At 42.7% G+C, this 20,771-nt stretch overlaps 1 protein-coding gene across 1 annotated transcript in view; it reads left to right on the forward strand.

The window, feature by feature from the left end:
- TENM4 (teneurin transmembrane protein 4) overlaps positions 1–20,771 on the forward strand; it is a 749,441-nt gene that overhangs the window by 372,002 nt on the left and 356,668 nt on the right. Inside the window, exons 5-6 of the mRNA XM_056826133.1 lie at positions 1,824–1,922; positions 4,392–4,627. Coding sequence (XP_056682111.1) covers positions 1,824–1,922; positions 4,392–4,627 — 335 coding nt within the window. The remainder of the gene's footprint in view (positions 1–1,823; positions 1,923–4,391; positions 4,628–20,771) is intronic.

A 20,771-nucleotide genomic window follows, 5' to 3' on the forward strand; every position in this document is an offset into this window, starting at 1 on the left:
GCAAAGTGGGATTAACATTTTAATACTGCTGAGCATCAGACAAGTAGACATCTCAGATGTAAAATCAATATGAAGGAAAACTTCCTAACACTGGGAGTTGTTTCCTCAGTGGAATTAGATGTCTCATGGATTAATAAATCAACTAATCAAGAATTTGTTAAGCACTTATTATATACCATATGTAGATCTAGTGATAGAGAAATGAATTTAAAAAGTCCTATGGCTGCTTACATCCTAATCAAGAAGAAAACATGCAATAACCTAAAATCATACTGACATCTGAGATACCCCTGTGTATTTGCTATATTCAAGCTACATTCCTAGATACCTTAGAGGCTATTCTGGTCTATAAAGGATATATACAAAATAACCTTAAAGGAGAAAGCTGGGGCAACTGGGGAACCTGGAAACACTTTGTGTAACATGGCATAGGAACTTAATCTTGAAGGAAACCAGACATTAAAAAAAATAATGTGTTGTCTCTCATGGGGTCCATAGAAAGTGTCAAAAGGACCAACTTTTAGGGATAATGATAATACAAACCCCATAATTGTATAGTTCTTTAAGGTTGGAGAACCAATATAGAGCAGAGGCAGGAGTTCTGAATTCCTTGTCATAGGATCTAGTTTAGCTTTGATACTGCTGTGTGATATTGGATAAATCACTTTATTGCTTTTGAATTCAGTTTCCTCATTTATAAAGTGAGATTTGTTGTCCTGTTGTAGTTCAATCATTTTTCAATAGTGTCCCACTCTTTGTGACCCTATTTGGGGTTTTCTTGGCAATGACACTGGTGTGACTTGCCATTTCCTTCTCCAGCTCACTTTATAGATGAAGAAACTAAGGCAAACTGAGTTAAGTGACTTGCCAATGGTCACACAGCTCGTAAATGGCTGAAATCAAGGTTTTTCTGGCCCCAGGACCAGTGCTCTATCCTTTGCACCACCTAGCTGCCGCTCTATTGTCCCAGATGACCTCTAAATCTATTATCCTGTGATCCTAATCCGGGTTCTGTCAATAACCAATCTTGTGGCTGTGGTCAAGTGATTTTACTTTTCTAAACTTCAATTTGTCTATCATGCAATCATTTGTATTGCAGCCCTTGTCTTCCAGGGTTGTTGCAAAGAAAGAACTTGGTAAACCTTAGGGCACTCTAGAAATGTGAGCTAGTATTCAGGTTTACCAAGAGCTTTCCTTGTGTCTAACCTATGTACGAGGTTGATAGTACAATTTTTATCATACTTTTGTTCATAAAATGACAAAACAGGGCCAGCTAGGTCAAGTGGTCAACCAATATAGTGACTAAATTAAGAGTCAGAATTAGAACCTGTATCTCCTGACTCTACATCCAGTGCTCTTTCTCCCATGCCACTTACTTCCCAGTGTGTGTAATCATTCCAAAGCTACAAAGATTTCAAGCTTTGGACTGGACCAGCCAGGGACCATGAGTCTGAAGACTCCTATCAGAAGTCCTGCCCGACTTCTTTGATGACACTCAACACTAGAAGGTTGGCCACCATAGGTTATGTTTTTGGCCATTTAGGGAGCTTTCTGCTAAGGCATAGAGAGGCTGTGATCGACATCTGAGGAGGGGGTAGCCACCTTGATGAAATCCTATATCAATGAAGTATGACGATGTGTATGTAGAGTCGTATATGTATAGCAGCAGCCTATACATATGAGCCCTCATTCTAATTCCATGCCCAGCTGCAGCTACACTTTAGCCACTTGGTTTTTGTTTTGTTTTGTTTTCTGTTTGTTTTAAACCACACTTCATAGATGCATGACTCACTGGCTTCATTCATGTTTCCATATATATGTAGAAACATAGCGAAGCAGACATTCCTAGAGACTTTGCAGGACAACCTCATTGAGATGGACATTCTCACCTCCTCCCGCCATGATGGTGCTTACAATGATGGGTATGTGATACTCCTGCACCCTTCCTCTTTGCTGTGTCCTTGCTTTCCATCCCCGCATGAAAGCCTTCAACGGTCTCAGTGTATTCTTAAGGGTGGTACCATTGGCCGCCCCAACCCTCAGGCCACTTTTAGGAGACCAAGAGTTTGTAAACCCAATGGGGCATCTGTAGCAGAAGCAGAAAGGACCCTGGAATTAGGAGTCTGGGAAGTCTGGTCCTCGTCCCAGGGCTGCCCCCGTCTGGCTTGGAGACTCTCTCATAGAAACATGGCATCCTGTGTGTATTAATGCCTGCCTCATTAATATGCTAATTCATGGCATCTCATTGGCTTTCATTGCCCTTTTGAAAACCATTTCATTAAGTGGAGGTGAAGATGCTATAACCCACAAATGCAGTTCCTCGTAGACTTGGGCTTCTTGCCTCGGCAGGACTTGGGCTGCTCCAAGGCTTTGCTTTTTCACAAACGTTAAGCTTGCATTCATTCAGGGTCACCCTATTTCACAAATCACAGGCGAGTCCTTGTGTGGCCTGGGTTGCACCGATCATTAAAGCTAGGCCTTAGCTTGATCTGATACCCCATCTGGGTGATAACCATCAAATTGTGACATATTGACCATTTAGCCTTTAAGTTAAAAATTGTTTCTGAGATTGGGCTCTTTGCTAAACAACCACAGTGCATGCTATGCATGAGTTGTCATATTAGTCCAAGTGTAGGCCTCCCTTTCTTCCCCATCTGCCTTATATCAATCCCAGTTGCGGCCTACAATTGCGCTTTTAATCCTATTCCTTTTTATCACTGCTATTCCTTCCATTTTTGTCCTGGAGTAAAAGAAATAAAATGCCTGTATTTTAAATGAAAGATGATGTTTTTCTAATCCTTCAATAATAAATATGGAAAGTAGTTTAACCTAATGTACTGAGAAGCAGCCTTGGAATCAAGAAGGCCCAAGGTCAAGTCCAACATAAAAACTGTGTGATTTGGGGCAAGTCACTTAACTTGTTGCCCCAACTAGCTAAATTACACACAAGTTGCTGACCTGCTTTAGTGAAGGAAATTATTTACACTGATGAACTCCCAGGTCCATACAAAAGAAATCCAATTAAATATGTATCTTACATGATAATTTTGTATAATGTTTTTTCATTGAAGATATCAATTTTGGGAAACTGTGTGTCTATATATAGACCTGTATGTAGATTCTTTTCTTAAAGAGGTCTTTTTGGGGGCAGCTGGGTGGCTCAATGGATACAGATCCAGGCCTGGAGATAGGAGGTCCTGGGTTCAAATGGGACCTCAGACATTTCCTAGCTTCATGACCCTGGGCAAGTCACTTAAGCCCTTACCACTCTTCTGCCTTGGAATCAATACATAGTAGTGATTCTACTGCAGAAGGCTAAGAGTTTTTAAAAAACAAAATAATAAAGGGATCATTTTTAGGGTTTCAGATTACATTGAAATCATCTGGCCTATATTTGAACTAATATGATAGTTTCCTTTTTAATAGCTGCTGCCTTGAACACCTACCACCCTTGTATACTCACCTTGCAGTCTAAAACTCAGGAAGTACAGAACAAGGATCTTAACCCTTTTGTTTCATGGACCCCTTTGGCAGTCTGGTGTAGCCTAAGGACCCCTTCTCAGAATCAAATTTTTCAATGCTTAAAATGCATACAATTATAAAGAAAGCCAATTTTACTGAAATAAAGTTATCAGAATATTTTTTAAAGGAGTTTACGAATCCTAACTTAAGTAAGAAAGCCTGATGCAGGAAATGTTTTGAGTAAGAATTCCAAGGATTTGGCCCTTGAAGTTTCTTATGACTAGTCATCCTGTGGCTTTTCACTGTGGCTGGACCTGATTTTATGTATTTATCTCCCACGCCACGCAGATCACATGAACATTTTAAAAGCCAGGCCCTTTTTCACAGGTACACAAGCACCAGGAAAGTGGGCAGTGCCGGCTTAGATAAATGGTTTTCTCTTTTAGCCTCTAGTTTCATCTGGGAACAAAATAGAGCCATGCTTACAACGCCTTCCCAGATCCTGCAGCAGTGACCTCCATAAAGGCTTAGCTTGTTCCCTGATGTATCCCATTCCAGGCTCACAAAATCTCTGGGGTTCTTTATGCCCAGACCCCTGTCCAGTGGGTCAAGCCCTCCGTGTACCCCTGGGGATGCCTCTCGCTGCCCTGTCTACTTCCCCAGGGAGACGCCTCTGGGGTTGAAATGTTTGTGGTAGTCTGTATAGTATTTGTGACGTTGTGCCCCTCACTGACCCCTTCTCCTGTCTTCTCTGTGGTTCTACTGAATGTTGATCTTCCTTTGCATGACTCACATTGTGTTTCCACCAACCCCAGTGGGTCTCGTTTTTTACCTCATTTGCCTTCTTTCTCTCTTACATACAAACCCACCCACCAGCCCTGGTGTCTTTTTTTCTGAGTGACCGACAGGCTTCTCCTTTCTTCCCGCAGGCACTTCCTGTTTAAGCCGGGAGGTACATCGCCCCTCTTTTGTACCACATCTCCAGGATACCCGCTGACGTCCAGCACTGTGTACTCTCCTCCCCCTAGACCCCTCCCAAGAAGCACGTTTTCCAGGCCTGCCTTTAACCTTAAGAAGCCCTACAAGTACTGTAACTGGAAGTGTGCCGCACTCAGTGCCATCATCATCTCCGTCACTCTGGTGGTCTTGCTGGCCTATTTTGTTGGTAAGTATGTTTTACCCACTTTGGGCCTTACTTTCTATCATTCCTGCCTTCCTCTGATTTCTCTGACTCAGTTCGCCATGCCTGTAGGAAGTCCGGCTGTTCAGGCAGCCCGTGAGGCCATTACCGAGGCGCCACTGACCCCCCAGTGGCCCTACTTGCCTGGGAGATGGGTCTTCCAAACCTCAGACTATTAAATGATGGCAAACATTACAGCTCCTGACCTGGCTCAGGACCCTGATGGAAATGGCGTTATGGTGGAGAAGAAAATTTGGTCTCCTTTTGTTTGTCCAGTGCCTGCCCAGTTGGAATAAGCGGTCACTGGGACCACCAACCTAGATTGGCACGTACCGCTCAGGCCCTGGGAAACAGACAGCATCACTGCAGCAAGAAAGAGAACTGTGCCATCCAGGTTCCAGTGTTCACCTTCATGCCAGATGCTTTTCACATTTTTTTTTTGTTTGGGGGGTTCCCGACTACTATTTCTGCATCTTCTGTTCAGTCAAGAAGGTTTCATTCTGCATCTTCGGACCAGAGAACCTCAGACTTGGAAGGGAATCAAGAGGGCGTCTAGCCCAACACTTACCTAAAGAAGAAGTCCCCTCCTTCAGCACCCTCAACAGACGCAGAACGTTCACAAGTACAAGTTAGGTCCTGATACCTCGACTTTAAGGATCTGTGATTGTTGTTGGTGTAAATGCTGATTAGTAGTGTGGGTGCTTTGCCAATACATACCATAATTCCTTTATGCCTTAGGAGATGGTTTCTTAAATTGCTCCCCCCCCAAATGACCTGGCAGGGGACACTCTGGGGGTAGACTTCTCTGCAGACAATAGACATGGAACCCATCGTATAACCTGCTTTAGGAACCTTCCAAACATGGTAGACGGAGAAAGCATCGATTAATGTCTTGACTCTGTGTCTGAGCCTGCTAAGTACAGGAGGACGTGCTCTGTTTTCTCCTTCCTTAGCACACCCTTCCAGAACCAAGGGGCACTGACCTATCATCAGGAAGCATTCCAGGGAGATTTTGGTAGAAGTAGATTCTGATATCTTGCCAAAGCAGCCTCTGAATAAAATCCAAAGTCAGCTACAGAAAACCTTCATAGGCTGATATGTTTCCTTTAACACAGCCAAGATGTGAATAAATTCCATGGTTTAATAAGAAAAAGTCCAGGTTTCAGCTGAGTAGAAGGAAGAACTTTCTAATGGGGAGAATTGTCCAGAAAAGGAATTGACCGTCTCTGAAGATAGTCCCTCTTCAAAAGAGGTCAGGGCATTGGATTTTAAGTCAGGAAGACCTAAATTCAAATCCTCCTTTAGGTACTTACTAGTTGTATGACTGGAAAAGTTAGCTTCTTTCAGCCGCAGTATCATCATGTTTAAGATAAGGGGGTTGGACTCATTGGCTTCTGAGGTTCCTCTTAACTCTTTTTATTGTAGAGTTGTTTCCATCATCTCTGACTCTTTGTAAACCCATTTGGTGTTTTCTTAGCAGAGACCCTGGAGTGGTTTGCCACTTCCTTTTCCACCTTCTTTTACAAATGAGGAGACTGAGGCAAAAGTCCAGGGTCACACAACTAGGAAGTATCTGAGGCTAGATTCAAATTCAGGAAGAGGAGTCCCATCAGAGATCAAATGAGGATGAGAGGAAAGGTGGAAGTGTGGAGGAAGATGCTAATTGCCCTCACTGTTCAGGCTCTGAATTCAGGAGCAATGGAACAGGGTCACTTCATTTGACTGGGCTGGCTGTCTCAGGGGTTCTCTGCCTCTTCCCAAGCTACTGCTCCTGGACTTTGTACTAAACCTTACTAGCCAGTTAACAAGTCTTCAGTTAACATGATGCCAATTCATTGCCAAGACAATATTCATTGAGAGATTTCTTTCCGCCACTTCGTATAAGCTTTTTGTGGTGGTGGGAGCTCTTGCTTCCTTCCTGGGCTTCAGGCTTCCATCCTCCTGTTCTTTCAAGAGCACTTAGAGGGAAAGGGCCAGTGCATCCTGGAACAACCACCAGGTGTGTCCATTATCCCTCGGCAGCTTTGACTGTGGCTCATGGCTCAAACCCATTTATGTTGGGGGGGAAGGGGTCAGGACGAGAGCTGTCACCATGCTGAGGGGCTGAGAGCTTTCTGAGGGACCCCTCTTCCAGCTGTCAATAACTATGAACCTACCCATCACTTGGCATGTTCTTTGCAGGCTGCCTCATTCAGATGGGAGTCAGTACAGGTGCAGGGCTGGGCATCGAGGCAAACGGAGACACCAGGCCTGGGTGCACACTGGTGCTTCCTTCTTCTGCTTACCCTGAATACTTCCTAGCTGTGTGACCCTGGACCTTTGCCTCGGTTTCCTCATCTGTAAAAGAAGGTGGGGAAGGAAGTGGCAAACCACTCCAGTGTCTCTTCTGAGAAAACCCCAAATGATATCACAGAGAGTCAGAGATGATTGAAACAAGTTGATAGATTCTCTTTCATAAATAAAGACCTGGTGTGGTGCGATGGGGCCAGGGCTGGGACTAAGAAGAAGCAAAGGGCAGGTATTGACAAAAAGTCAATACTCCATTAGACTTTGTCATTGATCATGAGGCATCCTAATTGTCCTCAGTGGTTGGGGCAGCTACATGATAGAATAGTGAACTTCGAATTCATTTGAATCTTGCCTCAGACCCCACCAGTTATAATGCACCTGGGCAAGTCACTTAACCTCTGTCTGCCTCAGTTTACTCATCCATAAAATGAGTGAATCGGATTTGATGGTTCTGCGATCTCTTTCAGCTCTAAATAGATGATACTTTGAATGTCAGTGTATTATGGTAACAAGAACATTTAGGGATTACCTAGCCCAATATCTTCATTTTGCAAATGAGGAAACTGAGTCTAGAGTGGTCACACAGGCAGTAAATCATTGAAATGGGATTCATAGTCCTCTGACTTATAACAAAGGTCTTACACGTCGAGGGTGACAGCCCTTGGATACCTGTGTAAGAAACTCTTGATGTGAGCTTACATTCTGATATACCAGCCAAAAAAGCTCATGTGGTCTTGGGCTTCATTGAAAGAAGCCTCCTTTCCAGGCAGGACGAGGGAAGGGGAGAGCGACCTGCTCCCACTGCTTTTGGAGTTCTTGAATTCCGTTCTAGGCAATGGGTAGCTGGAGAGTAAGAACAGCCAGCATTTGTATTAGACTTTAAGGCTTGCAAAGTACAAGATCCTACAACAACCCTGAGAGTTATTGTCATTCCTATTTTACAGCAGAGGAAACTGAGGAAGACAGACGTTAAATGATTTGTCCGGAACTAGTGTCCGAGGCTGGGTTTGAACTCAGACCTCCGTGACTTGATAGTAGTGCCCTATTCATTGCACCATCTCACTGCCTTCTTGTCCAGAGGGAAGGCCCCTTAGTTGGGGAAGGGCTGTACGAAGACAAGATGGAAGAACTGGATATTTTTAGCCTAGAGAGATAGAAGATAACTGTCTTCAAGGAACTGAAAGGCTGTCATATGGAAGAGGAATAAGGCTTGTTTTTCTTGGCTCCAGGAGGTAAAATTAGGAGCCCTGGATGGAAGGTTCCAAGGGCCAGATGTGGGCTTTGATGTAAGGAAAGAACTTCCCAACAAGGAGAACTATTCCTGTATAAAATAAGTAGCGGCTCCCTCTCCCTAGAAGTCTTCAAGCAAAAGCCACACTTCTTCTTGGGAATGTTGTTGAGAGCAACTCTGAGAGTCTTTGATCCCAAAACTCAAGTCAGAAGACCTGACTTCCAATCTCAGCTTTGCTATGTGTGAGCTTTGTAATTTGGGGAAATCTCGTCTCTGGTCCTCCATTTTCTGTTCTGTGGGCATAGGTGTTCACCTAAGTCCCATCTCACTTTATATAATTAGGAAAGGACGTTTTGTCTTCCTTTCTTTGACCTAGAAGTTTATACAACTCGATCTTGGTGTCTTTAAGAGCTGATGAGATGCCAAAAAAAGCTTGTCCAGTTGCACTGTCATGAGTATGGCCCATAATTACTCATTTCTAAAGGAACCATCAATTATTAAAAATCAAATTAATCAGTTCAGCTTCAGACAAACATACTTAACAAAGACTCTCCACAAGACCAACTGATCTAATCAGTAGGCAAAAACTCAGATATTTAATTAGATTTTTGATGAAAAATTGTGTTTAATTTCAAGTATAATCAATTATTAATTACTGTAATGAGCAAGTCTGACTGGGTTTACTAATTAACTCATTTAAAAATTATGAATAACCTTTTCATTTGTAATTATTTTCTACATCTTGTCAAGTAAGAGATAAAAATTGTATCACCTAACCAGTGGAGGGGGGAGGAAGAGAAAGCAAAAGAAATTGCCATTTTGACTTTTGGGGGGCAATTTTGGCTTGAACCCAGCATCATAACTCCAGGACTATAAATGTGTTGGGGATTTTTAATTTAACTAATGTGAAAGCTTCTTCGGAAATGAGCAGCCACTGACTGACCTTTTATATCTAAAAAGCCATGAAGGTAGCAATTGGCATCTACCACTATAAAGAAGAGAGAAGGAGAAATTTAACATTATCTTCAGTTACCCACAAATGTAGATGTTGACTTCCATGCATTTGCAGTAAATATGAATTATTATGGATTCATCCAGTTGGAGTTAGAAGGGACCAAATGAGTGATCAATCTTATCCTTGTAAGGTACAGAGGAAGGAGCTAAGACCAAGGAAGTAAAAGGTCATATAGATAGGTAAGGAAAGGACAAAGGACTGGAAACGGCCTCCTTGATATTAGCCCATTATTCCTTCCCTTACATCATATTGCCAACATTCTCGTCTGGGCTGTGACTGTATATCAGAATAATTTAACTACTTTGCTAAAGTGGCTTAAAGGATCTCTGTGGGATTCTGTATGGAAGAATCGAGATGTTTCCAAGCACTATGCTTTCAGATCTGGAAGCTGTTAAATGCCTTTTTATTTTCATTTATAGCTTTGTCTTACTCTCTTGCTGTCCTTCCTTCCTTCCTTCCTTCCTTCCTTCCTTCCTTCCTTCCTTCCTTCCTTCCTTCCTTCCTTCCTTCCTTCCTTCCTTCCTTCCTTCCTCCCTTCCTCCCTTCCTCCCTTCCTCCCTTCCCTCTTTTATTTTTCTTATCTTTCTCCCACATTTTCTTCCTCCATTCCTCCTTCTTTTCCTCTTTCTTCCACCTTCTCTATTTCCCCCTCTTTCTTCTTTTCAACATATTCTTTACCAATGCCCTAGAATAAGTTCTAATTACTTCTACTTGGACCTATAGTTCTCTTTATGCCCCGGACTCCCTCTCCTCTTATAAATCCTTCTAGATTAATCTTGTATTTTTTTAAAGCCTTACCTTTTATCTTAGAGTCAATACTATGAATTGGTTTCAAGGTAGGAACGGGGCAAGGACTAGGCAATGGTGGTTAAATGACTTGTCCAAGGTCCTAGGAAGTATCTGAAGTCATATTTGAACCCAGGACCTCCTATCTCTAGGTCTGCCTCTCAATCTACTGACCACCTAGCTGTCCTTCTACATGAATCTTTTAGCATAGACCCGATCATGCAGCTTTGCCTCCTTGTCCCACTTGGCCTGGTTTTTAGGACTCTCCACAATCCTGTGTGATAGCAAATGTTCCAGCCTTATTTTAGACTTCTCTCCTCCATGCTTTCCAACCTCGAGTGACACAGCAGCTGCCCCAAGCCCTTGAATGGTTATTCCATGCTTTTCTGAACCTTTGTCTTAGCTCAGGGATGCTTCCCTCATCCCTTCTTTTTGCCCTTTGAAATTCTAGTCCTCTTTCCTGATGCAGGTCAAATGCCAGCTCCTCCACAAAGGCTTTTCTGATTTCCTGACTTTTCTGAACTTCATTCATTCACTCCAGTGCTGGGCTGTTACCCGCTCTGTTCCTCAGGGTGATCATCGGGGACCGATCCCACTCCCTTAGCGGTCGAGCTTCAGAAAGGCAGGCAGGGTGTCTGGACAGATCCTGGGCGTCCCTCCTAGAGCTCCTGGCAGAGGAGACAGACTCAGCCAGAGAGCCGAGATGCCCTGGACAAATGAAATCATTTGTCTTAGTACACATTTTATAGGCTTCTAGTTCTCTGGCATCTCCAGACAAGCCTTGTGCTCTGTGTTCCATTTAGACACAAAGGCAGACATTCTAGGAGCTTTCACCAGCTTACAGAGCCCTGGGGGTACATTCCCTGGGTGCATCCTTCGTCCTAGTCCCGATATCCCTGGCCTCAGTTTCTTTATCTGTCAAAGGGACCAATCATGTTTTTACAAAGTACCTCTCAAGGGCCTCCCAAGGAAAGCATTTTTGAAACCTTAAAGTACTTTCCGGATGTCTTAATAGGATTGCACTTGATCATTAAGACAAGAGAGATTGGAGAAATGAAGTGATTTCCCCTGGGACTTCACCAGCTGCAGGTGTCGGAACCATGATTCAGAACAGTATTTCTGATACCCAGGCCCAGTGCTGCTTTCTACATTCCTTGTTTATTTTGTTTATTCAAAAAATATTTATGATGTCCATCAAATACAATGTATTCTCCAAAGTTATGCAGAGGCTGCTTGTGGGTGCCCTAGTGCTCCCCCATAGAGCTCTGGGTCTAGAGTCAGGAAGGCTTGAATTCAGACCCAGACCCTTTGTAGCGGTGTGACCCTGGGCATGTCACTAAGCCTCTGACTCAGTTTCCTCAATTATAAATATGGATAATAATAGGTTGTAAGGATCAAATTAAATAATAATTGTAAAGTGCTTGGCATGTAGTAGATGCCTAATAAAATGCTTATTCCCTCCCTATGTAAGGAAATTTTTAGGGGCAATAGAGCCAAGCAGAATCTGGATTGGAGACCAAGAGTAGATGTGGCAGAAATGAAAGTAGAAAACAAATCAAGAGTGGAAACAATTGGAAAATATGGAAAGGAATTTCTTGCTGTAGAAAAATAACCTAATATGCAGGAAGTACTGAAAAGTGCTTATTCCTGGACCCAAAGCAGCCTCCTACTTTCAATGACAGTTCATTTCTAGGCATTGTCCCACAGGGGTCATACATTCACCCTCTGTAAATGCTGGAGAAACAGCAGGAGCCCAAGTGGTGCCCCCCCACTGGATTATGAACTCCCCAAGAGCATGGACCGGCGTTTGCCTTAGCATTCCACACTCTGACTGGCACATGCCTTTTGGTCGTGTCTGACTGTTCACGACCCCACTTGGGGTTTTCTTGGCAAAGAGAAGAGAGTGGTTCCCATTTTTTTCCTGGCTCATTTTACAGATGAGGAAACTGAAGCTAACAGAGTTAAGTGACTTGCCTAGGGTCGCCTAGCTAGTCAATGTCTGGGGAAGGATTTGAACTCAGGTCTTCTAGACTCCAGGGCCAATACTCTATCCACGGAGGCATAGTAGGTACTTAATAAATATTTATTGTCTGACGGTCTCCCTCTATCATATTTAGTAATATTACCACTCTCCTTTCTGTGTCCTGATAGACAAGAATCCCTTCCACATCATGACTTTCCCCATCATAGTTTCAATTTATTGTAAGAAGGTATAAAAAATTCAATGGGGATTTTGGGGGAGATCTCTTGGAAGCTGCCTGCAAAGGCCAACAGATAAAACAGAAAAAGTTTAGAAACTCTGAAATTCATTTATAGAATATCACACATATTTTATCTTTTAATACCCTAAATAAACACAATTTTAAAAAATAACATAAAAGAAAGTTAAAGTTCACCAAAAGAATGCGAAAGCCAAAGAAATTCATGAGGTTTTTCCAGATCTTGGGGAACCATGCCCCTAACTCCCGAGATGTGGAAGGGAGGCCTGTACTGTGTCCTGTAAGTTCCTTCCACCTTTCACTGCCTGTGTAGCAAGATCCCCTCCACCCTAATGTTTGAGGAAACGGATCACTGAATATTAGACGCACACCCTTGTCCGAGGCACTTAAGTGCGCCCAACTCCTTTCCCTTCTCTGTAACACGAGGAGCTGCACTGAGAAGATGCTAAAGGAGGGTCCTACCGGCTGCAAGTGAGCGCGGTCCTGAGCTGCCCCAAGCCTTCAGGGAGCAGACCACGGCTTAGAAGAGGTCGCGTGGCCAGCTGGGTCTGTATGTAAACAGGACGCTGTTGGCACCTTTGCCAGCTACTGGTTGTAGCTTGTTAAAAAAGGGAGAGAGAACACATGCTTGAAGCGGTAATAGTTTAAGTACAAGTGAGGAGGCAGCTCGGCCTAATTGCTCTTCTCCAGAAGAGGCAGCTATTGGAGATCTTTCCTCATGGCATCTCCCGGCAGTTTGCTTTTTGGTCTTCTGGCGCTGGAGTCAGGATCACAGAGCTCATGATGGAGCAGCCGCGGCACTCACTGTGACCCATCGCTGGCAGAAGAGTTCCTCTACCGCAGCTCCTCATGCAGGTTTGCCACTGAAGTCACCCATACTGACTTGATTATATCTTTTGTATATATCTGAGTGAAAACATGGCATCATGGCTAGAGAGCTGGCCTCAGAGCCAAGAGAGACTTGGGTGCAAATGTCATTTATTCATTGCTGGCTTTGTGACCTTGGCTAAGTCACTTAACTTCCCAGTGCTTTACACAATTTGACCTGAAATGGTAGAAAAAATGATGACTTAAATTGGTAGAGTTTCCTCATCTAGGAATTTTTTGGATCAATGGCAGTTGGGTGTTATCATGGATAGAACACTGGGCCTGGAGTCACAAAGACCTGAATTCATTTGTAGCTTCAAACACTATCAGTGTGTCCTGGACAAGTCACTTAACCCTGCTTGCTTCAGTTTCTTTATCTATAAAATGGAGATAATTATAGTACCTACCTCCCAGGGTTCTTGTAAATATTAAATAAAACACACACTCTCTCTCTCTCTCTCTCTCTCTCTCTGTCTCTGTCTCTGTCTCTCTCTGTCTCTGTCTCTCTCTCTCTCTCTCTCTCTCTCTCTCTTTCTCTCTCTCTTTCTCTCTCTTTCTCTCTCTTTCTCTCTCTCTCTCTCTTTCTCTCTCTCCTTCCCTCTCTCCTTTCTCTCTCTCTTTCTCCTTCCCTCTCTCTCCTCTCTCCCTCTCTCTCCTTCTTTTCTCTCTTTCTCTTTCTCTCTGTCTCTCTCCTTTCTCCTCTCTCTTTTCTCTCCTCTCTGTCTGTCTTTCTGTCTCTCCCTATCTTTGTCTCTCTCTCTCCCTATCTTTGTCTCTCTCTCTCTCTTTCTCTCTGTCTCTCTCTGTCTCTCTATGTCTCTGTCTCTCTGTCTCTCTCTCTCTCTTTCTCTCTCTCTCTCTTTCTCTCTCTCTCTTTCTCTCTCTCTCTTTCTCTCTCTCTTTCTCTCTTTCTCTCTCTCCTTCCCTCTCTCCTTTCTTTCTCTCTTTCTCCTTCCCTCTCTCTCCTCTCTCCCTCTCTCTCCTTCTTTTCTCTCTTTCTCTTTCTCTCTGTCTCTCTCCTTTCTCCTCTCTCTTTTCTCTCCTCTGTCTGTCTTTCTGTCTCTCCCTATCTTTGCCTCTCTCTCTCCCTATCTTTGTCTCTCTCTCTCTCTCTCTTTCTCTCTTTCTCCTTCCCTCTCTCTCCTCTCTCTCTCTCTCTCTCTCTCTCTCTCTCTCTCTCTCTCTCTCTCTCTCTCTCTCTCTCTCTCCTTTTTCTCTCTTTCTCTCTGTCTCCTTTCTCCTCTCTCTTTTCTCTTTCTTCTCTCTGTCTGTCTGTCTTTCTTTCTCTCCCTATCTCTCTCTCTTTCTCCTCTCCTTCTTTTTCTCTCTTTCTCTCTGTCTCTCTCCTTTCTCCTCTCTCTTTTCTCTCTCCTGTCTGTCTTTCTGTCTCTCCCTATATTTGTCTCTCTTTCTCCTTCCCTCTCTCTCCTCTCTCTTTCTCTCTCTCCCTCTCTCTCCTTTTTCTCTCTTTCTCTCTGTCTCTCCTTTCTTCTCTCTCTTTTCTCTCTCCTCTCTCTGTCTGTCTTTCTGTCTCTCCCTATCTTTGTCTCTATCTCTCTCTCCCTGTCTGTCTCGGTCTCTCTCTTTTCCTCTGTTTCTCTGTTTCTCTGTTTCTCTCCTTTCTCCTCTCTCTTTTCTCTCCTCTCTGTCTGTCTTTCTGTCTCTCCCTATCTTTGTCTCTCTCTCTCCCTATCTTTGTCTCTCTCTCTCTCTTTCTCTCTGTCTCTGTCTCTGTCTCTTTCTCTCTCTCTCTCTTTCTCTCTCTCTCTCTCTCTTTCTCTCTCTCTCTCTCTCTCTCTCTCTCTCTTTCTCTCTCTCTCTTTCTCTCTCTCTCTTTCTCTCTCTCTTTCTCTCTCTCTCTTTCTCTCTCTCCTTCCCTCTCTCCTTTCTTTCTCTCTTTCTCCTTCCCTCTCTCTCCTCTCTCCCTCTCTCTCCTTCTTTTCTCTCTTTCTCTTTCTCTCTGTCTCTCTCCTTTCTCCTCTCTCTTTTCTCTCCTCTCTGTCTGTCTTTCTGTCTCTCCCTATCTTTGCCTCTCTCTCTCCCTATCTTTGTCTCTCTCTCTCTCTTTCTCTCTTTCTCCTTCCCTCTCTCTCCTCTCTCTCTCTCCTTTTTCTCTCTTTCTCTCTGTCTCTCTCCTTTCTCCTCTCTCTTTTCTCTTTCTTCTCTCTGTCTGTCTGTCTTTCTTTCTCTCCCTATCTCTCTCTCTTTCTCCTCTCCTTCTTTTTCTCTCTTTCTCTCTGTCTCTCTCCTTTCTCCTCTCTCTTTTCTCTCTCCTGTCTGTCTTTCTGTCTCTCCCTATATTTGTCTCTCTTTCTCCTTCCCTCTCTCTCCTCTCTCTTTCTCTCTCTCCCTCTCTCTCCTTTTTCTCTCTTTCTCTCTGTCTCTCCTTTCTTCTCTCTCTTTTCTCTCTCCTCTCTCTGTCTGTCTGTCTTTCTGTCTCTCCCTATCTTTGTCTCTATCTCTCTCTCCCTGTCTGTCTCGGTCTCTCTCTTTTCCTCTGTTTCTCTGTTTCTCTGTCTCTTTTCTTTCTCCTCTCCCTCCCCTTCTCTCTTTATCACTCTCCCCCTTCTTTCTCTTTTCTTCTTTCTCTTTATACACATACACACATACACTTACACACACGCACACACACATACACACACATATATAGAAACCATGCACCTAGAAACTAGAAAGAAGGGTACACACTTCAGTTTTGCTATTGTTTTCATGGATCTTAAAAGACCTGATTGTCGAGTGAAAGAGATTGGCAGTACTGTGTCTGACAGAAAGGGAACAGATGATTCTATGACCCTTCAATCTCAAAAGTCCCAAATAGGAGATTATTTGGATATAACAATCACTCCTCCAAATCAGGCACCGCCTCCTTCAAGGTGTGTGAGACCATGTTAAACTTTGTTTACTATTTTTTTGCAAAAAAAGTCTTTCATATATATTGATATAAATACAAATACTTATCTTTTAACTTATTTTCTGTCTTAATATCAATACTAAGTATCTGTTCAAAGGCAGAAGAGTGGTAAAGGATAGGCAATGGAGGTTAAGTGACTTGTCCAGGATCACACAGCTAGGAAGTGTCGGAGGTTCTACTTGAGCCCAAGAACTCTTGTCTCGAAACCTGACTGGGCCACCTAGCTGTCTCATAATTTAACATTTGTAAAACATTTAGCACAGTGCCTGACAAATAGTAGGTGTCATATACATGCTTATTTCCTTTCCTTCCTCCATGCAATCTCAGGTCTATTCCTTATTCCGTCTCTGTCTTTGAATTTATTTCTATATGCCATGTTGTGTCCCTTGACAGACTATAAACTCCTTGAGGTCAGAGTGTGTTTGATATATGTGGTCTTTGTATCCCCTGCACCTACCAGAGCTCCAAGCATGTAGTAGGCACTTAATGAATGCTGAATGATTAATGGATTGATTGCCATATAGCAACCCTGCGTATATCTGAGACTGATCATCTCTAGTTCACAAAATTAAGAGCATCATAGAATCAAAGAGTTCAAAGAGACCTCAGGCACCACTTTAGGCATCCATATTAGACTGTGAGTTTCTTAGGAAACAGGAATTGGCTTTTTTTTAACTGTTTTTATATCCCCAGCACTTAGCACATGCCCAGGCACGTGGGGATGCTTAATTCAAGTTGTACTTGAACATGTAGGATTTAAATTAAAGTTCAATACTTCAAGTATCATTTTTACAAAGTTTATCATCTGACAAAAGAGAACCACTGTGGCTTAAGTTTTTCTACCTGCTCAAAATGCCCATTCCACCAAAGCTGCCACAGGAAGGAAAGAGAAGGCTAGACATGAAGCGCCACCCAATTTATATCCTGTCTATGTCAGCACGTAAAGACAGGAAGTGAGTAAGGTGGTACGAATCATAGTTTTGCTGGGGATCATGGTTTTTAGGGTAGCAGGTTCAGATTACACAAACAGGGATCTTCACTAGAAGATGTCAAAAAGACTTGATTTCAAGTCCAGCCTCAGATACTTACTAGCTGTGTGACTCTGGACAATCTTTATGTGACTTAGTTTCCTTAACTGTAAAATGGGAATAATAATAGCATCCAACTGTCAGAGTTGTCATGAGAATAAAACAAGATAATATTTGCAAAGTGCTTTATAAATTTTGAAGTGCTATGTAAGTGCTAGCTATTATTATTATTATTATTATTATCATCATTATTATTACTGGAAAGCTCAAATCAAAAGCACAATTCAGCCATCATTTATTTAATAAGCCCATGCTATGTGCCAGTTGGTAGGTAAGATGCTAGTGATGGCTCTGCTTAAAGACTTCCAGTGATGGCAGGTAATGTCTCTGTCTCCTGAGATAGCCCTTTCTGCTTGCACATTGCTCTGTTAGGTTTTTTTTTCTTGTCACAAGCCACAATCTTTGTCCTACTGCTGCTACCCATTGGCTCTGGCTTTTCCTTCTGGTTGACCCTCAAGTTGATCCTTAAATGCGTTCTTGTACCACCCATCCTTGGGACAGTCTTCATCTTGTCAACGTCCTCTTCAAAACATGGCGCCCAGACCTGAGCCCAGCATTCCAGAGATGCTCTGACCAGGGTAGGAGATGGTAGGACCCTCACCTCTTTCTTTCCCTCTTTCCATAACTAGAGAGGAAAAGATTCCAGATATCACAATACAAGCCTATAGGGTCGTTAACACTTTTCCAAAGACTGAATTCTATTTTGAGACAGGCATTTGTTTATGATTGACTCAATGGTACTGGCAGGTTTTTATTGACATGATTTATGTTTTTTAAAAAATGTCGTGGCTCTCCAGCATCCAGGACCACTTTATTTATACAAGGCACAATCTAAGGTTGTCGGTGGAAAGCTAACACTTGTTCTTGGTTTGTGTATTGTGGCCAAGGCACTCTTTTCTCTCTGGGCGTGGGGTTTCCCATGTTTCACCATGGGCCGGGCAGTGCTTTTTCATCCTTCTCCCTCAGCATTCTATGATGAAGGTCAACCCATAAATGATCATAAAGCCATTTGTAAATATAAAGTTTCAGTGAAATGTGACAGACTCATAATTTACAGACAAATTCTCTGTCAAGGGCCCTTTTGTAGTCCGCTCCCTTGAAGTGGATGGATCATGAAAGCCATTTGCCAAATCCAATTATAGGGCAGGAAAGACGTCTTTAGCTGGAGGAAATGACAGGGAGGTTTCTGCTTTGCTATTTAACCAATGGGTTTTATCCACACTTGTCTAGCTCAATGCTACAGCCTGTTGGAGTGGGAAAAGCATTGAACTTGGAGTCAGAAAACCTGAGTGGGAATCTTAACTATGTGACCTTGGAGAATCATTGCCTTCCTCAGACCCTCAGTCTCCTCATATGGAAAAATGTGGATACACTTTTGATACAACTTGCCTCACAAGCTTGTTTTCAGTTTTGCTCATTGTAAATACCAAAAAGCCGTAAAAATGGGAGTTGATGCAAATGGAAGATTTAGAGCAAACAGAGACCTCTGTGATCATCTAAATCATTGTCTCTACCCCCAACCAAAAAAAATTGTGGTAAGTGTGCTTTAGCAAGGATATATTACTCATTGAAAGTTACCAGTAGTTTGGTAGCAAAAATAGGCCTTGGACCCAGATTCTCTGACTTTAAACCCAGTGGTTCTACCAGTAAGCCTTATGACTTTTGTTTGTCCCATTACATTTGTGGATATGAAGAAAGATTCCCTGTCCACAGTAACAACACTCTGGCACCCTCGGTCAGCATTGACTCCTTGAAGGTGTTGCCTTCATCTAATGGCATTTGCTCAGCCCAATGACATATAGTGGTTGTAAACAGGTTGCAGCCAGTTTCCAACAATGAGAAGATTCAGTGAGTTACCAAAGTATAGCTCATGGTTAAATTGTGTTTTATGTGGCCTCAAGCCACGTCAAACTTCCTAGCTGTGTGACACTGTACCATTCACCTAACCCCAACTGCTTAACCCTTATGGTTCTGCTTTGGAATTGATTTATTCTAAGAAGGCAAGGTTGTTTTTCTTTAAGTGTTTTATGGAGAAAAAAAAAGTTTTGAGCCATTCTCCATTCTTTCAATCTTGTGAGATAAGTAGTACAATATTATTAGCCCCATTTTAGAGATTCCTGAAACAAGAAAAGTTGACCACTGTAATGTGTCCCACAAAATGGTCAGTCAGCCTCTGTTTGCAAGACCTCCAAGGAGGAAGACCCCACCACCCTTTGAGGCAGCCCACTCTGCTTTCAAACAGCTCTGATTATGAGAAAGTTTCCCCTAACATTTCTAGCATTTTTCCTAATGTTATTGGGTTTGTCCTAACATTTAGCCTAAAGTTGCGTCTTTGCAGCCTCCACCAGAATCTCCTTCTGCCTTCTTCTTCATTTCTCAGTCAAGGACCTTCACCATCTTGGTCCTCTCCCCTGAAAACTCTTCAGCTTCTCAGCGTACTCCCTCTACTGTGGTGCAGGGCCCAACCTGAATACCAGACAAATATCAACAAAGATGAAGTAGAGGGGAATCATCATGGAACCTGTTTCTCTTCATGGAGCCCAGTATCACATTAGCTTCTTGGATAGCCATAGCCCACTTCTCACTAATATCGAGCTTATAATTCCTCTGAAAACCCCAGATCCTTTTCAGGAAAACGGCCACCTGTCTATGTCTCTCCCACCTTGTGCTGAGTTCATTTTGGGATCCCAAGTGTAAGACTTTCCATTTATCCTTATTGGATTTCAGCCCAATGCTCTCATCAGTCCAGATTGTTTTAAATCCTAACTCTACTATGCAATGTGTAAATTACCCCTCTCTGATTCATGTCATCAGTAAGTTTGAGGAGCATTCTATCTAATTCACTGATTAAAATGTTAAAATAGCACAAGGCCAAGCACATTTTCCTGGGGTACTCTATTAGGGACTCCTTGCCATGTGGACATTGAACCAATAATGGCTATTCCTAAATTTAAATCTAGATGTTCATCCCTTTCTGATTTCATCTCATTATATCATTGCCTAATTCATATCTCTCCATAATCTACAAAAATAGTATGAGATACTTTATCCAAAGTTTAAACCTCTATTTGCAGCACTTCCCTTTTCTACTTAGGTAAATAATCTTGTCAATAAGTCAATTAGGTTGGTTAATTTAGCAGGACCTATTCTTATTTTTAAGTATTTTTTTAAATTTTAAGTTTTTAAACCCTTACCTTCCATCTTAGAATCAATACTGTGTATTGTTCCCAAGGTAGAAGAACAGTAAGGGCTAGGGGATGGGGGTAAAGTGACTTGCCCAGGGTAAAGTGACAGCTAGGAAGTGGCTGAGGAGTAAGGAAAGTGGAAATTCAAGGTGATTAAAAAATTCTCTTTCTTTCCTATCACCAACAGAGCTATCTTTAGAAAGCAAAAGATTAGTTAGCCTATCTCCTCAGAAGTCAGAGGCCAACTGCCAACTCCCAGAACTCTGCCTGTTCTCCTCTCTTCAAAGTTCCAAACTCACGCACAGAACTCTGTCTTGCCTCTGCCTCTCTGCAGTCTCTGGGACAATCTTTCCAGAATTCCTTATCTTCTTATGCTTAATCAACATATTCCTAATTTCCAAGGAGCTAAGTCAGTTGTACAAAAAAAATCAAGCCATTCTCCAATTGAAAAATGGGCAAGGGACATGAATAGGCAATTTTCAGATAAAGAAATCAAAACTGTTAATAAGCACATGAAAAAGTGCTCTAAATCTCTAAT

This window comes from Monodelphis domestica, chromosome 4 (assembly GCF_027887165.1).
Source record: "Monodelphis domestica isolate mMonDom1 chromosome 4, mMonDom1.pri, whole genome shotgun sequence".
Classification (NCBI taxonomy): Eukaryota; Metazoa; Chordata; class Mammalia; order Didelphimorphia; family Didelphidae; genus Monodelphis; species Monodelphis domestica.